We start from the raw sequence: 22217 nt of genomic DNA on the forward strand, positions 1-22217 counted from the left end.
CGGTGCCGAGGCCAAGGGCCAGGTGCGGCGGGCACGGCCCGGTCCCGCCCCGGCCCCGCCTTGCGGGCGCTGATTGGCCCTTTCGAACGGAGCGGCCGGCGCGGGGCGGGCGGGGGCGCCCTGAGGCGCGGGGGGAGCGCGGCGCGAGCGCGGCGCGGCGGCAGCTGTCGGTGAGTACCGCGGGGCCCGGCACGGCCCGGCGAGCGGTGGCAGGGCGGCGGCGGCGGCAGCAGCAGCAGCGGCGGCATCTGCAGCGTGGCGGTGCTCAGCTCCCCCCGCACCGGGGTGTGGCCGTGCCCCGGACCCGGCCCGCGGGTAAGGTGAGGGGCGGTGGCGGGGCCGGCTCCGGCCGCGTGTGGGGACCAGGGAGCTGCTGCGGGTTCCCGCTTGCGGCGGTGCATCGGGCGCGCAGCTCCGGAGCGGCGGCGCTCGGTCAGTTAAGGCTGTTTATGGGAGCAGCGCTGAAAACGTGTTGAGCATCAAAAGTTGCGGGGAGCCCGGTGCGGCGGGGACAGACCCCGGTGTTGGGCTCAGCCCGTTACTGGGACCGGCTCGGTCACCCTTCCAGGGGCAGCAGCTCCCATGTGGCCGGGTTAGCCTCACTGGCATCGACGTTGGAAGCAAAGCGCCGCGAAACTTACCCTGGGGAAGGGAGAGGGGAGAGTTTTTGCTTAACACCCTTCAAACCAGTCTCTCCTGTGCCTCATGCAAGCTTTTGAGGATGCGCTGCTGTTTTTGTAGGAAATGTGCCCTGCTGCTCTCGGCTAAAATACTCATTCGTATTGCTTAGTAAGCCGCAAAATGTCTGGCTTCTTTCTTTGCCCAAAAGCTGGCTGTATTCCAGGGATGCTGTGTGTCACCTTTGGCGTTGTATCAGATCCAGACGTGGGAGAAAGTACATGTATACCTTTAGACCTATAAGGCATAGCTGGCCTACACGTTTGTAATTCTAAATGTAGTGGGTGAATCTTTCATAATAAGACAGAATTTTATATTTAAATCATAATAAATGTCTCCTGACTGTGGCCAACCAGCAGCTTCCTTCCTGGACATCAAGTGATGCTCCCTTCAGTGTTGCTCTGCTGGAAGAAGTGTGGGGTGGAAATGGGAGGGGGAGAAGGGTTTGTGAACGTGAGTGAGTGGCAGGGATAGCATGTCTCGTGTTCACCAGCCTCTCCCCAGACTGGATGCTCTTGTGGTAAAGGAGTCGTCTGTGTGTCTCCTGCGGAGATGCTGGCTCTTGAGATGAAGTGCTCCTCCCTTATTTCAAGTGGGTTTCTCTGCCCTGACAGGTGAATCCAGAGCCTTTGCAGCCCTTTGGAAGGGGAGAGCGGGCTCGCTGCCCCGTGCTGTGTGCGCTGTCACCAAAAGGTGTGGAAAGGCGCTCCACAAGGAGAGCAGTCAGCATGTCTTAACGTAAGGAGTTGGTTGCCACCTTAAAGCTCTTCACTTTGCACCGACTAGTCTGGTTCTTTCTCTTTCATGCCTCTAAGGCCTCACCAGGGAAGCAGAGCTCCTGCTGACTCAGTAATGCAACAAAAGGGCTCTGTAATTGCTGTAGCGCTCCATGGATGTATCTTGTTATGCCTACCTCTTTTCTTCTGCATGTTAGGATATGTGTACCAAAAAAAAAAAAAAATCTTGGCTATCCTGTAGAAGGTTTCAGCAGATACTGACTTGACAGCTTCTTTCATTTCAGAGTGTTTAAAAAGTGGGTTTATGTAGGTACTGTCAGGACTAATCTACACTTTCCGGCTGCTCTGGGTTAGTCTGTTGTGATTGCCTTTGCGTGTTGATGGAATAGAAGATGATGTGAGTTATATCTTAAATATAGGGTGAAGATGTAAAAGTGTTTCTACCCAAGGGTTTCTTTAATGAGTCTGTGCACCCAAGGCGTTTTAATGAGTCTGTGAATCCCTTTAGGTTCCACTTAAGCTAGCTTAATGGCTGCTTCATCTATGTTTTAGGTATCTGCGGAGCTGTGGATTTTTTTGTTTGTTTCTTTGTAAACTGTGCAGTCGAGTAAAATGGGACTTGGATTTGGTTCATCTTGTGCTGCAGAAAGGCTTGTAATTAGTGTAGCATGTCTTTCTGGTTGAGCCCCAGTGAATGATGTATAGAACCTGATACAACTGATACTAAGCAGACTATCTTGTGTAGCATCTAAGAGCATGTGTTCAGCACCCTGAAGTATTTGCGTAAAGTGCTTCAGTATTTGCTGACTTGACTCTTTCTCAGATTGCCTGAGGTCAAAGTGGTGGGCATCTCTAGAGAGCAGAAGCAGACTACAGCCTTGTCATGTCTGGGGTACGTCTGCACCCCCTTTCCTGAGAAATGCCTGTCCCTATGCCTCGTGTCAGAAGATAGGTACCTTTTTCCTCACGTCTCTGTCCTAATGTTGATCTGTAGCTCTAGTCCTTTATTGGAAGTTTGGCTGTTGGCCAGCTGAAGGCAGCTCCTGCCTTCCCCAATATATCATTTGGGGCTGACCGCCAGTCTCACAGTAAATCAGTGTCGCTGCATTGATCCAGCCATAAGGTTCTACTAGGCAGCCTTTCTCCTCTTCCCTCATCTCATGGAGCCTGTTGGCAGCAGAAGCACCAGCAGAAATGAGGTGTTTTCTGGGAGTGGTGCTGGAGGTTGGGGACCTCTATATTGCCTGTGCTTGGAGCTGGGCCGGTTGCCTCCCTGGTTGGGAGGTGCTTTCAAGTTTCTCCTGCTTCCCCTGTTTTAAGGAGTGAAGCAGGTAGAGAGCCCTCCTAGGCACCTTGGGGATATCAGCAGGCCTGGAGATGGGAATGGTATGGCCTGAGGCTATGTGGGGGATGTGATACAGTACATTTTCATTCTGGGGTCTTTTCTTTCACAGCTCTGAGTCCTGAATACCAAATGCCTGTTGAATGAAGGTGAGTGGAAAAAAACTGGCATGCATAGGAACTGATATGGTTTTACCTGGAGCTAACTGAATTCAATACCAAATATGTGATTCATTCATTATGTACAGCTTTTTGATGCAGGGAACCCAACTGGTTTTAGAAGTAGTGAAATCTGGTTATGACTCTACATGGTATTGCATTATTTGCCTCATCACGGCACCTTCTGCGTCTTTGCAGGCTGGCTGCTTGAACGTGGCACACTTCTGGGTCTTCTCATCCTGTGCCTTGCTCAGTAAGTGATAAGGTTATACTAATCTGTGTTTCCTGCAGTCTCAGAGTTGGACTGTTTGGGATCTGAAAATGGGTAACTGTTACTATATTAATTTTTCAACTCAAAATTTGTGCAGGGTACTCTGTATCATCAGAGCTTTTCTTGTTAAATGTTACTCAGATTCCTTAATAATAAGTGAAGACGTTTGACTTTCTAGAGAGCCCTTTGGCATATGGGCTTACAAAATAACTTGTTTGAGAAGAGCAGGCCATCGAAGTTCAAGTGCCACAATTTTCCTCTTCTTTTTATTTTTCCCTTGTTTTGTTTTTTGTGTTTTTTTTTTTTTATAGGCATGTCACAAAACTGCAGATACTGAGCATTCTTGTGATAGCTGCTGTGTGAATGTTTTGCTTTGTTCGTGTTTTGAGTGCTCCCTGTGAATTAGGCTGCCTTTTGTTTTTCCTTGGCAGTTAGTATGCTAGAGCTCTTGTTAGCCTATATGGAGCTCCTTATTTTAATGAGACCAACTTCTCTACTGGCTGTTCTACTGTTGTTTTATTTATTTTTTTAATCAATGAAGCCTCTTACTGTGACCCTCTTGAGACAATAGCTTTCTTATGCTAAAGGAAAATGTATTCCCCTGGACAAAGCTGTGGGAAGCATAACATGCTCATTAGTAATGCTTGGTATATACACTGCTCTTCCCTTGTTCATTCATAGAAGGAAAAATGACATCAAGGAGAGGATGTCTCTCTCTTTTTTTTTTTTTTTTCCTTACCTAGAAATAAAAGGAAGGAGAAAGATACCACTTGAAGTGTTCTCTGATAAAGTTTGAGAAGTGCTAGCAGTCCTGATACAAGGAAGTGGCTTCAGTCTGAAAACAAACTGGTTGCTTGTTTGTGGTCATAGAGGTAAGTTGTTTGAAATGCCTGACATGTGTAGTCCTATGTAATATGTGAGGTTCAAGGCAGTGGGAGAGAAAAATGGGGAGAAAATGGTACTATTCCACTTTCTAGGTAAGAGGAAGGGGAAGAAGGATTTTTGAGAATTGGGTCTTCTGTGGTGGGCTATTCGGCCTTTTGCTGTAGGAAGGTGAGGTTGTGCAACAGATGGAGCAGGAGAGAATACTGTATATGTATAAAGCTTAAACATCTGGGATGAGACAGTGGAGTTATTAATTTTTAAAGGAAAACAGATGAGTTAAAATTGTCGATGTCTGCAGTCTGGTTTCCAGCCTAATCAGTAAGATGAAGCTTTATTGTATCTATTAAGTAAGGGAGCAAGAAAGTTGTTTTTAACTGGTTTCAAGACACAGATAGGTACGCTTTGAGGCTGTAATGCCCTCCACTGCCACTGTGAAGAATTATGCTGAGGAAATTCCTTCTGGTGCATGTGAATGCAGCTAACCTGGTAATACTGTGCAGCTCTAGACATGGACAGACTTTCTGATCCCCAGCCCAGTGTAGAGTTTGTGCTGGGTTTTTCCATGACTGAAAGCATTTTTGGAAAATACTCTGTTGGCTTCAGGAGAGGAGGTGTTAACCAGATTGCCTTTAAAACTTTCCTTAAGGATTGTTTTGCCAGGGATTGTCCTGATAACCATATTGCTGCAATAGTTTGCAGCATTCTGTTGAAAATTTGGGCATGTGCTAGCTGCCTGGAAATCTAAGTCAAAATCCCAATAGACATTAATAAAAACATTGATTTCTCTCGTGTATCTATGCAAGAAGAAATCTCATTCTTCAAAATTATTTTTTTGCTTTAACATTTTCATAATCTTTGAAGTATTTAATGTAATCTCAGGACACTTATATGTATATGCATGCATGTACAAAATACACTTGTGATGGCTGAGAAGGAAGGAGTGAGTGCTAACATTGTTATATCCAAGAATGGTCAGAAGTATTAATATTTCTCTTTGGCAAACTAAATGCCTTACAGCTCCTTCAAATAATGCAAACCTTTGAGTATTATTTGTGCATACAAAGTTAGTTGCTATTCTGTGCTGTAATAACTGCTGCTTTATTTAAGGGCAGAGAACTGAAGTTGACTGAATACTGGATCCAAACGCTAGCTGCTAAGATACTTCTCTCTTTCCCTCCTCCATTCCTGATTAGACCCGCTCATGTTTTGCCAGAACAGCACGGCTGTTTTTTTTCTTGGGATTTCCATGAAAGCAGGAGGGACTGTATTAAAAATTCTCTTTTCTTTCCCCAGGGGTAGAAACTAATGTAAATGCAGACGACCATGCAGAATGCAGTTCAGGTAAATGCCTTTTGTAATATTTGAATACTTTATAACACTCTTTTTATTCAAAGGTCTACCCTGAAGCAGATGAAATGCTAGAATCCCCAGAGTTACCTCTAGTTTAAAAAAAAAAAAGGGTAATTTTCTCATTTTACAAATGGAGTGATGTGACAAGGTAGATAACCCAGTGTTATATCAGATAGGTGATCCTTTCTCTTCCTAGGTGCTGTTACCTAAGAAGGTTTTGAAGTCAAAGGCTGAGACTATTTAAAAACTTGCTTGATGATTAAGAGGTGTTTTTAAAAACTCTATACTGTAGTTAATCACTTAAGTATAAATAAATATATTTTATACACACACTGAACTGAAGGGAAGTAGTTAAGAATACCAGAAGGACTCTCTGTCATTGGGAATTTTGTACATGAAGTTTCAGTGTGGTCCTTTTCTTGAAATGTAAAGGTACCTCTCAGTTTGAAAATATGAAATCCTTAAGAGAAATGAAGTGTGTTGTGTTCTTGCATACGAAACATATGGGAATATGTTTCTTCTTTTAACATCATCATTTTAATGATTTAAACACAAAATGCCTCTGAAATGTTTGATCAGAGAAATCAGTAGTCTGTAGTCAATTATATGAAATCTGCAGTTTACCATTACTTGAAGTGTGCTGAGGAGCAAAAGCCCCACAAATTTAATACAAGTTTTATTTATTTAATATTCAGGAAGGTATGTAAATTTAAACCAAAAGAAGTCAAGAGAATGAATGCAGTAGTGCTTTTGATACAGGGGTTACTAATGAGAGCTGCACCATTTGTGGTTACTGTTGTGTTGGTTTGGTGTATCTGTCTGAAGGGGAATGAACACTTACTCTTTGAATAATAGATCTTTAACATAATTCAGAACTGCAAGTTTTGGTTATCTGACTGCAAATATTTGAGCTCTCTGTCTTCAGCTTACTGAAATCTTTTGCAGGTGTGGTTTGGAGATGACCTTCCCTTAAGTCCCCGAAGTCCTCTGACTCCCAGACATGGGCCAGGTTTGGCAGATGTGTGCCTGTATGACCAATGGATATCTGTGCGGCATGAAGCAACTTTGGTGCCTATGCAGGAAGATCTGTCAATCTGGCTCTCTGGCTTGCTGGGTGAGGTTAAAAATAAATCACTGTCTAGTACATATCAAAGCCCTTTCCAATATTCTGGTCAATGCTGACACTTAATATCTATAGTACTGTTAAGATCTGGTGTATTTCAGCCTGAATGGCTAGGACAATTGCATTAAAATGCATGCTTCGGTTTTGGATTTTATTAGCTGCCACCTCTTAGAGGTAGGATGATTAATCATTCCAATTTGTGTTTCTGAATCTTGTCAGTCTAATTAAAACCTAATTAAGTAGGTATTTGATTTTAGCTAGCTTGCCTATTTCTACTAATTTTCAGTCTTTAACACTGTAGTAAGTTAGATGATGGATGGAATGCTGTTCAAATCGCCTCTAGGTTTGTATGAAACTTCTTCACCTTCTCTGGAGTAACTCTAACATTGACCTTTTTTTTAGGAATAGAAGTCAAAGCAGAACAACTGCTAGAAGAACTTGATAATGGGGTACTACTCTGCCAATTGGTTGGTGTTCTTCAAAACACAATTAAAAAATGTTGTAGCTCAAATAATTTAAGGGTGAGTCATATTGTGATTTATTTTTTATAACACACATATTGTAAGTAGTGGGAAAAGGGAAGCAGGTGAGTGAGGCTTCCCAAAGTGGCATTCTGTGTGCTGTGTATCTGGAGACTGATTAAAAACAGTGTGGTGTTTTACATGGATAAACTGTCCTTATGCAACAAATGACTTATTCACTTTGTTAATCAAATCCTAATGTCCTTACTAGTAATTTGATTAATTCTTGCCAGAGGAAGATCTTGTCCAAGTCTGGCGTTTGTTCCCCTGATAACATCAGTGTGGGTTGGTAACAAGGCGTCCATTGGCGCTTGGTGGAATGTTTTATTCCAGAAACTGGTGGCTAAACTCCAGTATATAGGTTAGCCATGAAAATGTCTGTATTGAGATGTACCTGGAGATGGGCTTCGGTGTTTTTGTTAGGAACCAAGGCTGAGATGAAATGTGAATCTCAAGCAACTTTCAGTCTGTGTTTATGCAATGAAAAATAGTGATGTGTCACTTCGGAGTATAAAACCATGTAACGCTGGTACAGGTAGCATGTGTTCAGTGTACAGGTACCCAGCATAGCTACAGCAATGCTTGGTTTTGTCAAATAGTAGATCACCAACTAATGGGTCCTGATTGGTAGCGCTTCCCTTGGGGGCAGGAGGAACTGTTTCACCATATCCAGACCATTTATTTGTGTGTTTGCCTTTTACTGTTTTATCTAGTAAAACAGTAGTTTTAAATAATGGACATTTACCAGTAAGTCATATAATTACTAATATTAGAGCTATTATTAACTGGGGACACACACACACACACAAGGCAGGAGTCTTAGATGCCAAATAGTATTTATACAAGAGCTATATGAATGTGGCAGATGCTTAGGGTTTTTTGAGGACAAGATGCCCAACTTGTGTACCTTCAAACAGTTTCTTCAGTTTTGGAGATACCAATTTAAAAACAAAGTACTAAATTTTTTTGAAGGAAACTGGCCTTTGCTCCCTTCTGATTCTCTCTGCTTTCTAAAATGGGCTCTAAAATGTTGACATCTGGCAGCTAAGTATAGTTGATTTGTGGTTCTCTCTGCTCATTCTGCTGCTATGAACAGAGCTTGGGAAGGGGGGAATAATTATCTGGACCTGTGAAACCAACGGTAAGACTTTTACCCCAGCATGTGGGGAAATGGGGGAAAAAACTCTATGGGCAGTACTGGGAGAGGTTGCAGAGCTAAGGATTGTTCATTTGGTAAGGTGGAATGCCTTCTACATTAGTGTGGCTTTTTTTAACAGAATACATGGTGGGTTTTAACATAAAATAGTTACTAACTGCTGTTTCTGTACTCTGAATTTAGAGTTTATTTTCCTTTGCAAATATGCTTGGAAATCTGTTGGCAATGCTGATGTGCACAATGCATTTTTTGTGTTCTTCCCTTGCCAGAATTTTCCTATGAGAAAAGTTCCGTGTAAGAAGGATGCTCCATCAGGATCTTTTTTTGCCAGAGATAATACAGCCAACTTTCTTAACTGGTGCAGGGCCGTTGGAGTTGATGAGACTTATCTCTTTGAATCTGAAGGTTTAGGTAAATCCATCTTTTTGTAAGACTTGCTTTGATCTGCATGTGGATAACTACCTGGTCAGGGAGATCTCTTATGTATAGTCTTGCGAAGCCTTTGTCACAACTGTACACGTCTTGGTCAAGCTGTTAATGCTTTTAACATTAGTGTTCACATAAAAGCCTTGGAAAAATCAGTTCAGTGACTGCTCTAACTTGCATGATGCTTTTCCAACCTTCTAAAAGTTGCTGTGTGGGAGGAAGGGAGGAGTGACGGCTGTGCAGCAAACTTGTGTGTTTCCTTCAGTAAAAAGGCCCACTGAGAAAGAAAAGTGTGGTTTTGCTTTCCCTGTGCGGGAAGACCACAGGGCCATGGAGTCAACTCACAATAAGATTCTTTATTTGGTATTAGCGCTCATTCTTGTTACAGAAAGCCCTCAGAATAATGCATTCATGACTGCTAAATTTGGTAACTACATCAGGGCGTTGTGCCTGAAGTGACAACAGTCTGTTGGTAATTAACATTTCCTTCAGGACCTGCTTGATGTGACTTTAAACCATTTGCATTTTCCCATTTAATAAGATAGTTATAAAAATAACACTGCCAGCTGTGTGTATGCCTGCCCCAGTGCACAGTCTGCCCCTTACAACAAATAGCTTCTACACTGATACTTCCAGATGGAATAAAATTTTTTTGACTGTTAATTACAAGGAACTGTGCTTTCATTGCATGGTAAATAATGAAATGCTCTTCTACCAGCTCAGTAAAAACTAATTAATACAAATCTTTCTGTGGCAAGCCAAATACTGTGTTTTGGGGGTTTTTGTTTGTGTTGGTGTTTTTTTTTTTTAATTTTATTTTTAAAGGCAAAATATCTGCCTGTCAAGCAGAATAGCAAAAAATTGCAAAGAAGCTTTGTTTTCAGTAATCAAATGAATTTCTCAAAGTATTTACTAGATTTCCTTGAAGTCTTTGTGCCATTTAATGCTATTTAAATGGGAGGCACTGTTTTCATTAACTGGTTTTCTTTCAAGCTCTCCTCCCTGCTAGCTGGACTGCCCATGCCTTCTTTACTGAATAAGTCATCTTTTAAGAGTTGAAAAAACATCATTTGCATCTGTCTCATTCTGATTTAACTAGGGAGTGTATCTTTTTTTTCAGTGCCATGAAATACAGATGAGTAGGAGAACTGAGCTATAAGAAAATAAGTTCTAATTTTTTTTCAGTTCAACTTGTTTGAATTGCATTGCTTAAACATCTTTGTTCCTGTAAGTGGATGGGTAACTAGAACCTGTTTAGCCTCCCTGAGATAAGCAGAGAGGATTTCCTAATGCTGTGGCTTTCACTCATAGCCAAGAAGTGTTTTGGAGTCTGATTGTAACTCTTGACACAAGCTTGCTTTGTGGCATAAATATCTTCTGTGAGCCTTTTTGGCAGTCGAAATGAGCAGACTTGCAGCCTCCTTGATGAAACATTCTTTCCACTGATGTTCTCTATCAAACTTTCAAGCCATTCTTAATGAATGAAACAGGGGAAGACAATTTGACAATTGTCCTTTTCCCATCAGATACATGTAGCAACACCTCCTGAAAAGTGTGGATGGCTGTGAAGGAAATAAATCAAGTGGCTCCTGAGAGCAGAAAGGGAGAGTAGCCATGATGGGATGCCTTTTGACATCAAGCCAAATGTCTTGGTCTCTGCTTGGGATTTTTCACTTCTGGATTCAGGCAAATTAATCCTCTTCTGTTATAGCTGACAAAATTATGACTTATGAGAAAAAAAAAAAGATGAGAAGACCTCTGGTACTTTTTAGAATTATGGCTGTGCCAACTTTCTTTTCTCGATTTACTCTTCATAATCAAGCTCTAGACCTACAAGTAGACCTACAAACTGGAGTAAATGATGTACACAAGAACATCTGACTTCATACTCAGTTTACACTTTAGGAAACACTTCAGTCTTATTTAAAGCAAAGTCATTTTAAATGTCAAATTGAACATCAGAAAGATGTTAGGTTTCATCTGTAAATCTAGAGCTGGCTCATGAACCTTCTCTTCAGAGTGAATTTCCAGTTTCTACTGAATATTGTTACTGCACAGTATGAAGAAAGGCTTCTTTATATAAATGTTACATCATATGAAAATTGTATCCACAGCTTTTCACATATTCTTGATATGGGGGGGGAGGAGGGGGATGCCGTGTATGTGGGTGGAGGGGAGTTGAATGACCTTTCTCCCAGCCTTTGGTTTCTGAGTTATTAGGCAGTATACCTAGTTGGCTAAGAAAGCACAGGGATTTTTTTTTTTAGAGCATTCATACAGCTATGTTCTTAGAACATGTTGAGAGCATCTCAATTTTGAGGCTGAAATGGGGGCAGGGGAGGAAGTAGTTACTTGTGTGTGAAAGTTTTAAACTATATTCCTCCTCTGTTCATGGCCCTTGTTTCTTTTTCCTTGCACAACTAAAGATGGAAGTTGCAAGAAACCAAAACAGACATTGCTTTCTTTCTGCCTCTTCTATTCTTAACTGGACTTCAGTGCAACCTTAAAAATTAATTGAATATTTTCATTTCAAAGTTGTCAGAAAAAGCCAGAATAACTGTCATGGTCACCTACACACCGTTTGGTTATCATTCCACTCTTCCATCTCATTCTTAGCAATCCTGATCATGATTTAGTGTGTCTATGCAGTCGAGTGCCTGCAGCAATTCAAGCTGCTCTGAACAGAGGGGTGCAAAGCAGTCTCCATGTTGGGCACTAGCTGGGTTAACGTAGGCACAGTCCTTGAGAAGCAAAGCCTAGTGCAAAGCTCTGTACTGCTAACATATCTGAAATAGTGTTGCATCTTTTCTGTTATCACAGCTGCTATCTGATACTTGCATCTGAGTGTTTGCCTCTTAAACCAATGTCATTTTCACCTCCTTCCATGGCCAGGGATATTGTTTAACCCCCTTTTTTAGACAGATCCTCACAAAGATACCAAATTCTGAAGAAAACCTTTGGGTGGATGGGGCACGAGGTGGGGGCTGATAGGGAGGGGTGAAATGAGGGTGTAGCATGGGGTAGAGGAGCTGCTACTGGCAAATTTGTGTCTTCTACTGTAACTGGGTGAATCTGCCATATGGATGGACACTGCTGGCGCCCAGAACTTTTAAAATTGTAAGAAAAAGGATCTGATTTTTACTGAAATGGTGACAATCACCTGGATTATTCTTTCACAGCCAAGGGTTTAAATCAGTTAGGCTGACTAGCTGCATAGCCATCCACTTGTCTGCTAGATCCCTTGCAGTGTGTTCTCCTACGGTTGTTCACCTACACAGTGTGCATGCCTATCTGTTTCTGTATGCACAAGCATGGGCAGGTGGAGTATATTTTCCTATTTACAGTTGTTGAATACTCATGTTTAAGACTGCTATATTTGGCAATAGGGAAGGGAAAGCTCTCAGATCTTTCTTTCCAGTTCATATCAAGAAAGAACAGCATAAAATCAAATAAAGCATATTTTTCTTAGGGGCTGGAGAACAGTTTGATTTCAGAGTGCCAGGATGGGTTTAAACACCTTATGGAATAGAAAATCAGTGTTGGAAAGCATATGGTGCTTTATCCATGGTAATGTAGCTTGGCCCTGGGCAGAACGATGAAGTTAGTCATCTCTTCCTTACAGTACCTAACTGCACAGGCCTCCCCACGGTAAATATGAGCTGTAACTCCCTTTTATTCTCTTCCCTTTTAGTTTTGCACAAGGATCCAAGACAAGTGTATCTTTGTTTGTTGGAAATTGGACGCATTGTATCCAGGTATGTGATCCATACATGCTCCTAACAAGAAATTGAAGAACGTATTCTATTAAGTAAAAGCTAAGACAAAGTTAGGACAATCTGCAGTCATTAAGTGCAATGCAGTAGATGTTAATTCTGCGCAGAAAGTAACAAGTAGCTTTTCTAGGACCACCGTCCAATATGAGTATTTTTTCAAACACTTATCGGACTCTTCATGGAGAAGTGCTGATCCACACTGGTTTTTATAGCTGTATGTTTAAATACAACATTCAGCTTGTAGATATATGTACATCTTGGAAGAACTCACTGAACATAAAATACAGTGTTAAGGTCTTTATTTTTTAAGCTTTCTGGCAGGTATCTCTTTATCATTCTCTAAATGTAGACTTCTAATTTATTTCTAGTGCAGAGCTGGAAGCTGTAAGATCGTTTCTCTAAATTGGATGCTACCTCAATTGTGTAGTTTTGACAGTATTTTTACTGCCTTCTCTGGTAGCTCCAAGACCCACTTTGGGACGATTTCTTCTAGAACCTCAAGAGTTGCTCCTTCTCTTTGCATTATCAAGGCAGTTATTCCTCTGACTGATGTAATGCTGTTCTCTGTCAGTCAAGCTACTCAGAATTTTGCATGTTTGTTACCATCAGCTTCTATTTGTTTTCTTTAGCAATTAAACTCTCTACTTCTGTATTTGTGTTGAGGTATGGAGTTGAACCTCCTGTACTAGTAAAACTAGAGAAGGAAATAGAGCTAGAAGAAACACTGCTGATGACCTCTGGACCACCATCACCTATTAGCACAGCAAAGTCATGTTGTCACAATGGGGAGCTACATGAAGCAGTAAGTACTACTTATTTATTGTGATATGTGCTTTAATTCAAACTCTTAAGTTTTGTACTTGTATGATCTGGCTCAGTAAATGTAGGCTGGCTTTCGTCTAGTATCTGTAAGCCTCCTTAAATAGAAAACAGGAGAGTGTCCACCTCTTGAACAACTCTTTTTTTTGAAAATGTAAGCAAAATGCTGTCATATGCATTTTGGAGTTAATGTGTCAGTGCATATAACTTGCCTTGATTTTCCCCTCCTTCGCTGCTTCTTTGAGTAGAAGAAATACTCTCATTCAGTTTTTCTGGTGTTTCAATATTCTACGACTGTAACATATGCTTCTCTGCAATTTGAAGTTTTCATAAAACTTCATGAAATGATAAATTGGGCTTTGATGAAGCTCTGTTGAAAAAGCCTTTAAATAAAATCTCTGTAGCTGTACCAATAGGAATTAGTATGTATGCGGAAAAGAAAATAATTTGTACATCGTGTGAATTGGTCCAAAAGGAATGGTAAGCAACTTTACTATTTTGCTTAAAAATGCAAGTTGAGACTTTAAAATGCATTTATTTTAAATGTCCTCTGTGTTGCAATGTAAAATTTCTGCTTCTTTGGGAATGTCAACCACTTGATCCTCGCTCTCTCTGAAAAGTCTCAGAATTTTTCCTGCTTGGCAATACTCTTGACCTTCCAATTTGTTAAGTGGCTGTAACAGGCACATCTCCTCTGCCTGGATTTATTTGGGGACTACCTTTCTCTTTTTTTCAGTGGTTTCCTTCTTTGGTGTCACATAGAAGATTAACTTATAAAAGCCTTACAAAAAGTTAAGGAGAATGCAGAAGTAGCCCTGGGTCAGGTGTAGCAAGGGACTCGGTCACAGGAGAGACCCAGGAACTTGTTTCAATTTTTAGAGACCATAACAGTGTCTTTACAAGGTTGTGGTTGGAATTTGATGCTACTATGCACAGTGTTCTGGACAAATCTTAAAAAGGAAAGTAGAAATAACTGAAAATTGAAGAAATAATGAACATTGGATTGGAATAACTCAAATACTTGTCTGTGTATACAGTTTGTTCTTTCTTTTAATCTTTATTCTACTTTTTGAAGACCTATGTAGGTGAGATTTTCTTGTGAGGGAATAGGATTCTAGTGTTTTCTCAGACTGTGAGATGAAGATATCAGTATCTTGTATTAAATATCTCAAACTGTTAAACACATGCTTCTGTCAAAATGCTAATGAACGCTTTCAATTTTAATAACTAGGTTAAACATATAGCCGAAGATCCTCCCTGCAGTTGTTCCCATCGATTTTCAATCGAATACTTATCGGAGGGACGTTATAGGCTGGGAGATAAAATACTCTTCATACGGGTAAGTAGTTTCTCAGAATTCCAATTTATATTCATAATGGGAAGAGAAATACAGAAGGATTTATGTTGGGACACCACATCATCCAATCTCCTATTCAAAGTAGGTGTAGCTAATTAGCTCTTACAACTATTGATTTTACAACCACACAAAACTAAGCAAGTTAATGTTTTTCTATGGTGTTTCTAAAATTTCAGTAGGAACTTGCAATATAAATAAGGGTAATGCAGTAGAATATCCTGAGAACATTGCTTGTTCAAAATCTGGATGCTTGGGGTTTATAATTTGTAGGATAGTTGAGCACTGTCTTCAGCAGGCATAAGAGTTTCTGGGATTAAAATGTCATGAGGACATCCATAATTTGAACAAAACCTGTACCCAAAACTTTGTATACTAAATAAAGATGCTGACAGAATGGTTAAAATGTCTTCTGTATATATGCTTTTATTATTTCCTGAGACATAATGACTGTCTCTTGCAGGAGAAACTATCCAGTAAAAGAATTGGAAAGTATAAGCCTTATTTATAACATAGTTTCTCTTTCTTAAAATATGTCTCTGTAAGAAAGGAGGTCCTATTTTCAGTCAATTTCAGTAGATTTTAATGTAAGATGAAGGCACAGCGCTGCATAAAACTGTTCTTCTTCTGACCCACCCCCTCTTTCCCAATTCTCAGATGCTACATGGCAAGCATGTGATGGTACGTGTAGGTGGAGGCTGGGACACTCTTCAAGGTTTTCTGCTTAAATATGATCCGTGCCGAGTGCTTCAGTTTGCAACTCTGGAACAAAAAATCCTGGCGTTTCAGAAAGGGGTCACCAGTGACAGTGTCCCCAGCTCGTCAGTTAGAATTCAGGAGCCTCCTGTCATGAACCCTATGTCAGCTGTCAGTATGTTTCAAAAGCAGCCATCAAAACCCCCTACTCCTGTCTCAGCTCTCGGGGCCAGTGCCAAGAAGGTTTCATCTAAACGTCCTCAGTCCCCTGCCCTGCCATCACCAAAAGTGCCGGTGCCCCCATCCTCCACAGGGAAGTCACTGACAGTCAGGTCCAAATTACAAGGGTCTTCAGTGTCAGGCGCGCAGTCTCCTTTCAAACCATTAGCTGGCACCTCAAAGAAACTGGAGTCTCCTGCATACAACTCACCAGTTTCTGCTCCTTCGCAATCTGTAAGCCAAAGCTCTTCATCTGCAGGAACGAGAACGGCACTTGTTCACTCCGAAACATTGCGCAAACGTATTCGGTCTCCTGAGGCTCCCAAGGTGAAATTTGCCCTGGCTCAGCGCTCCCCGGCACCAGTGCTGCATACTGCCCTCTCATCCTCTAAAAACCAGCCATCTCACTTGCCTGGGACTGCTGAAACGATGGCTTCAAAACAGAAGCGTGTTGCTGCTAAATGCAAACCTGTATCTGTCACTAAAACCAAAGCGAATTCAGTTGCTCCGAGGGCTGCCCGGCCGCCTGTTACAAATCTGCATGCTGTTGCCAAGCTTGCACGTTCTCAGCAGCTCCTTGCAAAACCTTCTTCTGAAAATACTATTCAGACCTCAGGAACTGGGTCTCAGTGTCCTCAGAAAGCTCCACAAACAGCTTCTGACCTGGCAAAGAACCTGAAAACTGCTGCAGTCCTACAACACTCAGCGTCTGCACCTTCCCTTGCAGTTAGCAAAGCTTCAAAGTCACCACCTACGCTGGTATCTACAACCAAAAAAGTATCATCGGCTGTCAATAAGCAGCAGAATGTCAGTAAACCCCTTCAAGTTGGACCCACTTCATCTGAACCTCCTGAACGCACTCCGTTATCTGTTGTACGGCTTCCTCAAACTTCAGCCAAAGCAGCAATGACCAAAAAGCCAGCACAGCCTTCTATGAAAGGTCAGCCTTCAACGAAGAATTTGCAAGCAAATGAAGGCTTGGCCTCAGCAGCCAAGAAGCCTCTCCCTAAGGCGCAATCATCAGCAGCATGTAACAAAGGAATGCCTGGTGTATCAAAAGGTCCTCTTATGAAGAGCAGGCAAGATGATCACTACTTTGTTATGACAGGGAGCAAAAAACTCAGAAAGTAAACTTCATTGTTACTTTCTGTGGAAGTCTTCATTTCATTGAAATGGGCCTCTAGTAGCTGCTACACTGAGGACAAGGGAGAAAATTAAATAACACTACGTTTACCGTGAAATGTTAGGTGTAACCTACATTTTTTCTGTACAACTTAGAGTAAGAACTGTATTTATTTTGCAGTTTAGAAGCTTCTATTTGGATAAATTTAGAAGTGAGCTTGCTTGCTGTGTAGCACCGTGGAATAGAGAATACCCCTGTTTGCTGCTAGCCTGACCTGCTGCAGGGAAGGCGGGAGAGAGGAAAGGGGAGCTAGGGCTGCTGCTTTTGCTGCCGCTTGTTTTCAAAGCAGCGAAGCCTGCCCAAGAAATAGTCTGCCCAGGGCAGAGCCTCAGTGATCCTGGTGGTTCTGGAACATCTGCATGGAGGCCTTTGGCAAGCGAATAGAGCTGCGCACAAGCTGTTTAAGTTCTAATACCTCCAACAAAGCTATGGGGTTTTTTGTGCTCCAGGACCCAAATTTGGGTCACCTGCATCTATTAGAAAGAGAAAGAAACCTCTAATCATATTTAGATTTGACAGCTGCTGTTATCAGTGTTCACTGTGCCCCCCATGTGCCTTAAAGTGGCTTCAGCATGCTTGGAAGTGGAGCCGCCTTGGTTTCTGTTAAGTTGGACATGGGAAATCATGGCCTGGATCACTCTCTCTCATTGTGCCTTAGCCTCTCAAATTCCTGACAGATCTCTTCAGTGAGCAATGCTACTTTTTAAAACCCTGGGCAGATAACCTTGCTTAGTTCATGTTCAAATCTGTCTATAAGTGAGCCCAGTCCTTCCTAGTAAGCTTTTGCTGCATGGAGAGAAGTGCCTGAGTTGCTGGGAGGGCACTTTCCCCTGGGATGGAGCCCCAAAGCAGCTCCTGCTCCTGCAATGGAATGCTGCAAGTACTGACCTGCACCGGCAGAGCCTTACTGCTTTGCAGCAGTGGCCTCTACATGTAAAACTGAATTGCTAAATACTTCTCAGTTGTATGGGTCTTAGTCTGCAGTGGCCTTTTTTGTTTTATTTTTGGAGATGTCCTTACTGGCTCTCCTGTATTACTTTCTGGTGGTGAGGAGTGGTTTCCCAAAGAGGTAATAAGGGACTACATTTGCCTTTAAACATCTGAAAGTGCCAGAAGGCTATGCACTGTTTATGTTCTCAACTCCTGAAGGCTTTCAGTGGGTTAAACATCAGTGGTGCTCAACACTCTTACCCTTAACAGAAGGGAGTTTCATAGTAGATGAATAAAACCTACTGTTTTTGGGGCTAGCCCTGTTTGAAATATCTTGGGTCTAATGAACTGTCATTCCTACAACCACCAAGGAGTTCTCAGGTTCTGTGAAGATGATACTGCTGACTTCCAAAGACTACTACTTCTGCTCTTTGCTCCCAGGATATTTACTTATGGGCAGAAGAGATGTATGGAAACTGCAGCTTCTGATGTATACTTTTTTCCCCTCCCTGGACCTAGAGTAAGAAAGCATCATCAACTAATAATGAGTTCTCATGTGCAGAGGTGAAGTCATTGAGCTGCCTTTCTGAGCACCTTGTTAGCTTTTTTATTTATGATTCTATTTATGCATATCTACTGTATAATACTGCTTACATCCTACTGGGAGTAAACAGTAAATAACAATATCCAAACTGTAGGAGGAAAACAGATCAATTTTAATAACATGGACACAAGTCCCACAAGCTCATACACAAAGTTGTATGTTTGGGGAAGGTCTTACTGCTTCCTTGTTTTATAAAAACACTGGTCAAAGCCACTACTGCAAATGTTAAGAATAGCATGGACTGTAATGGACTGCTTTCAGGTTTGATAAATTTGGCACACTGTTCCACATGCTGAAAGCATTTTACAGTAGGTGACTTGCTTTTGATTTTGGACTTCCAGATAGTAAGCTATGATATGATACATCTCATGCAGATTAATAGCCGAATTCCTGGGGTTTCTTTCTGTACCGGGTATGGCTGAGATGGAGTTAACTTTCTTCACAGCATCCCACATGGTGCTGTGTTTCAGATTTGTGACTAAAACCTTGTTGATAACACACTAGTGGTTTGGCTGTTGCTGAGCAGTGCTTGTACAGGGTTAAGGCTTTCTCTTTCCCTGCTCTGCCCCCGCCAAGCAAGTAAGCTGTGGGTGGGCAAGAGTTTGGCAGGGACATGGCTGGGGCATCCAACCTGAGCTGGCCAAAGGGCTATTCCATATCAGAAAACATCATGCTTAGCAATAAAAAACAGGGTAGAGGAAGAAGGTGTGGGGGGGTTGGCTTCCAAGGTGGCTGTTGTTTGCAGACTGGCTGGGCACCCGTCTGCCTGTGGGAGGTAGCAAGTGATTGCCTTTGCATCACTTGGTGGTTTGGTTTTTTCTCCTCTTTCCTTCATGTATTAAATTGCCTTTATCTTGATCTGAGAGTTTTCTTGCTTTTGCTGTTCTTCTCTCTCCTGTCCTGGTGGGGATGGAGGGGAAAGAGTGAGCAGCTGTGTGGGTGCTTAGCTGCTGGCTGGGGTCACCCCCAACACTTTTTGAACCTTCTGCAAGTTTTTTAGTAGTAATTTAAACACAGCGACTCTTGGATCTCAGTATAATGCTATCTCAGTATCTACCTTTTTGAACTATAACTTTGGAGAAAATGAAGTGGATGGCTTCATCTTGGCAATCCATTATCTCATGTACTAGACTGAATTTTATGGTTCAGAATGAAATAAAAAGCATAAGCTGGGAAACTAGCACTGAAAAAGGCAAAAGAGTTCTTTTTACAGTTAAAACCTTAATCAGCTAATCTAAAGATTGTTCACCTGTTGTATGTGGATAGGCTTGGTTTGGCTTCGTTACAAAAAATAGTATATTTGAGCGTGGTCCAACGTCTATGAATATTGCTCCAACTTTATAGTCACATTCTAACTATGTCGTGTACGTGAGGTGAGCCAAGAATTAAAATGTAACAAAGTACCTCCTAATGGAAATACCTACTCTCTTTGCAGTGTTTACACTGCCAAATAGCAAGTCTAATCTTCAGCCTGTATTACTTTTGGGGAGGGAAAGATAACTTGGAGCAAGAATCTGACTGAATTCTCCACGTGTTATCAATGTCCTTCTGTATGAGTACTTATTTTAAATAAACATATACTGCACCTTTTTTACATGCACACATTTTTTTTTCTACTGTCATCTTTTTGCGGGAGGGAAAGAGAACGTATTTCAGAAGGCTTAAGCTTTCACTCTACCACCACGTACATAGTAGCTTCCACTCAGGCTATCATAAAGACATAAATAGCTGCTTCTAATCCATTGCTTTGTTTGGAGTTCAAGACCTCTTTACTTTGATCTTGGTTTTAGTACAACTAATTGAGTAGAAGGGGGGCTTCCTTCTTTTTCCTAGAAGGCAATGTGCCCGAGTAGTTTCAGATATACCTCTGAGAGTTTTAGTCTTTGCAGCTCTACTTGAAATACAAAACACTTGCGTGCCAATATTTTCCATGCTTACATCTTGTCAACAAACTTTAGACTCATCTCTGCTTCTGTTGCCATCAATAACAGAAACTTCATTGGTTTTACTGAGAGGAGAATTGGGTCTTCTCACTGGAGCCACCTAATTAACTCCCTCCTCCTCCCCCCCCCCCCCCCCCCCCCAATTAAAAAAAAATGTTTTAATACCTGCAGTTCTCTGCCTCTTCCAGTGTGGCTTTAGTTCCTGCCACTCTGATGCTGGTGCCTAATCATATAGATTAGGCATTATATATATTACATGTATATATGCAATATGTATATTACGTATATGTGTATATATATACATATATATAATGCCATATATTTTTTTATATATATAGCATAAAGATATGCTTATCCTTCCACTTTATCTTTGTCTAATAAGTACGTTCTTGTGGCATCTGCCATACTCGTTCCTACAGGACCAAACTCTGCAGAAATGTTAGGTACAGTTTTCTTTTAAGAGATGGTGGCATTACAAGCTGGCCAATGAAATACAGAGACAGCCCAAGCCTCTCTGAGGTAACAATCCTAACTATCAGACTGCAACGTCATGCCTCCTTGTCCCAGCAAATCTTAAATCACTAACTATCCACCAGTAAAGCTTTAAAAGGAGATAAGGGAGATGGTTTTTCCTCCTACTCCAAAACTGCCTTCATTGCGGTAGGTATTACACATTCTGGTGAAATTGCATGTTTTAGTCTGAATGAGGATAAAGTGAGGTCGTCTCCTTCCTGGTTTTGCTTTCTAGCTTTCAGACCCTAATAGAAAAGATGGGATCATTCACACTTTTAATAGGTAGGTGTATAGGATTGGTATTTGCTTTTTTTTGAAAAAAAGGGCTTACTTCTCGTATTCACAGTCCAAATCCATTCTTCTAACTCAGTGGAGAGGCATTCCTGAAGTCTCAACCTCTTGTTTCCCAAACTCCATTGAAGAGTGTAATTTCAGGTTGTGGCCCTGCTCACAACTAGGCAATGGGAAATGCTAGTTCCTCACTAAACCTATAGGCACATCAAAATTAGAATATTCTCTCTGGCACATTCTAGGTGCTTAACTTAGGGCTCTGGCTACTATTCCTGTCTACAGCTCCTAATAGGGGGAAGCCAGGCTTTTCTGAACTCTAACTTGTGCTGACAGCGTGCAACTCCCCAACAAAATATCCCATAATCATGTTTCCATTTCCTTTGCGAGAAGTATATTGCTCAGTGCAACTGTCATGCTCTTCACAAAGTTTTCCACATTTTCCTAGTAACTGTGTGGCTGTTATTGTCTTGTACTTAATGGATTTCCAAAGTAGTCACAAAATGCTCTATTCCTCATTAAGATACTCTAAGTCTGGCTGTCAGAAAAGCACACTTTTTTTTTTGTATTGTAACAACTTACTGCATGTACTCAACAAAAATTCAGTTGTTCAGTCACCCGAACACCTTTCTCTTCTTTACCTTGTTCTCGTCATGATCCTTCTGTAGCCAAAATGAGCCTGGATCCTGTGTGCCCTATGGGTTTTGTACATCTAACTGCAGCCCTGACATCTCTTTGGATCTGCTGTTCTGAAGAGAAGGAAGGAAGGATGCTTTAGGTTGCATCTGCACTCTCTTTACTGGCTAGTGTTTAAGCTGAAGCTTTGTGGAGTGATCCTGCTTGTCACTACTTCGTGATAGTGTGAGTTGGGTAAATAAAGTTTTGGTACACTTTAGATCAAATTCCCTTTGGTACAAGGAGAAATGCTTGCAATACCCTGTTAACATTTGCTTCTGGAATGACAAGCTGGATTAGATCCTGTTCTTCATGTTGATCAAAGTATAGCTAGCAGTGTTTTTTACTGTACTAAAACTTGAGGGAATCTAAGTATACTTAGCTCTGTGCTAAAGGTTCCCATCTAGTCACCTCAGTCTAATTCTTTCTGCTCGTGTGGGTCCCTCATTTGAACCAGAACAGCTTTCTTTGATGCCATTGCTATCAAAGTCCTTTGGTAGCCCATGGTCTATCACCCATTGCAAATGCATAAACTGGATCGAGTATCTCAAGGACATATTCCAAAGCCATACT

At 41.6% G+C, this 22217-nt stretch overlaps 1 protein-coding gene across 12 annotated transcripts; it reads left to right on the forward strand.

Moving 5' to 3' along the window:
* Window positions 1–136: 136 nt before the first annotated feature.
* Window positions 137–19829, forward strand: GAS2L3 (growth arrest specific 2 like 3). Of its 12 annotated transcripts, none has more exons than XM_064451822.1 (13): window positions 200–315; window positions 1293–1416; window positions 2870–2906; window positions 3005–3168; window positions 3930–4058; window positions 5365–5412; window positions 6367–6535; window positions 6947–7065; window positions 8491–8632; window positions 12339–12402; window positions 13084–13222; window positions 14471–14578; window positions 15251–19829. In XM_064451822.1, the coding sequence occupies exons 6-13, from the start codon at window positions 5383–5385 to the stop codon at window positions 16637–16639; spliced, it is 2160 nt and encodes a 719-aa protein (XP_064307892.1). In that variant the 5' UTR covers window positions 200–315; window positions 1293–1416; window positions 2870–2906; window positions 3005–3168; window positions 3930–4058; window positions 5365–5382; the 3' UTR covers window positions 16640–19829. The 12 variants fall into 12 exon arrangements, with proteins under 12 accessions (XP_064307959.1, XP_064307914.1, XP_064307892.1 ...); XM_064451831.1 differs by having other exon boundaries at window positions 3114–3168; XM_064451889.1 differs by lacking the exons at window positions 200–315; window positions 1293–1416 and adding an exon at window positions 137–170 and having other exon boundaries at window positions 3114–3168.
* The last annotated feature ends 2388 nt before the right edge of the window (window positions 19830–22217 follow it).

The sequence above is a fragment of the Phalacrocorax carbo genome, chromosome 1, assembly GCF_963921805.1.
Source record: "Phalacrocorax carbo chromosome 1, bPhaCar2.1, whole genome shotgun sequence".
NCBI lineage: Eukaryota > Metazoa > Chordata > Aves > Suliformes > Phalacrocoracidae > Phalacrocorax > Phalacrocorax carbo.

What these genes read in the sequence shown, in the direction of transcription:
- GAS2L3 (XM_064451889.1), top strand. Translation starts at nt 5,383, where the DNA reads ATGCAGACGACCATGCAGAATGCAGTTCAG. An exon ending in CCATGCAGAATGCAGTTCAG is followed by an intron (nt 5,413 to 6,366) that starts GTAAATGCCTTT and finishes AATCTTTTGCAG; the next exon opens with GTGTGGTTTGGAGATGACCT. An exon ending in CTGGCTCTCTGGCTTGCTGG is followed by an intron (nt 6,536 to 6,946) that starts GTGAGGTTAAAA and finishes CCTTTTTTTTAG; the next exon opens with GAATAGAAGTCAAAGCAGAA.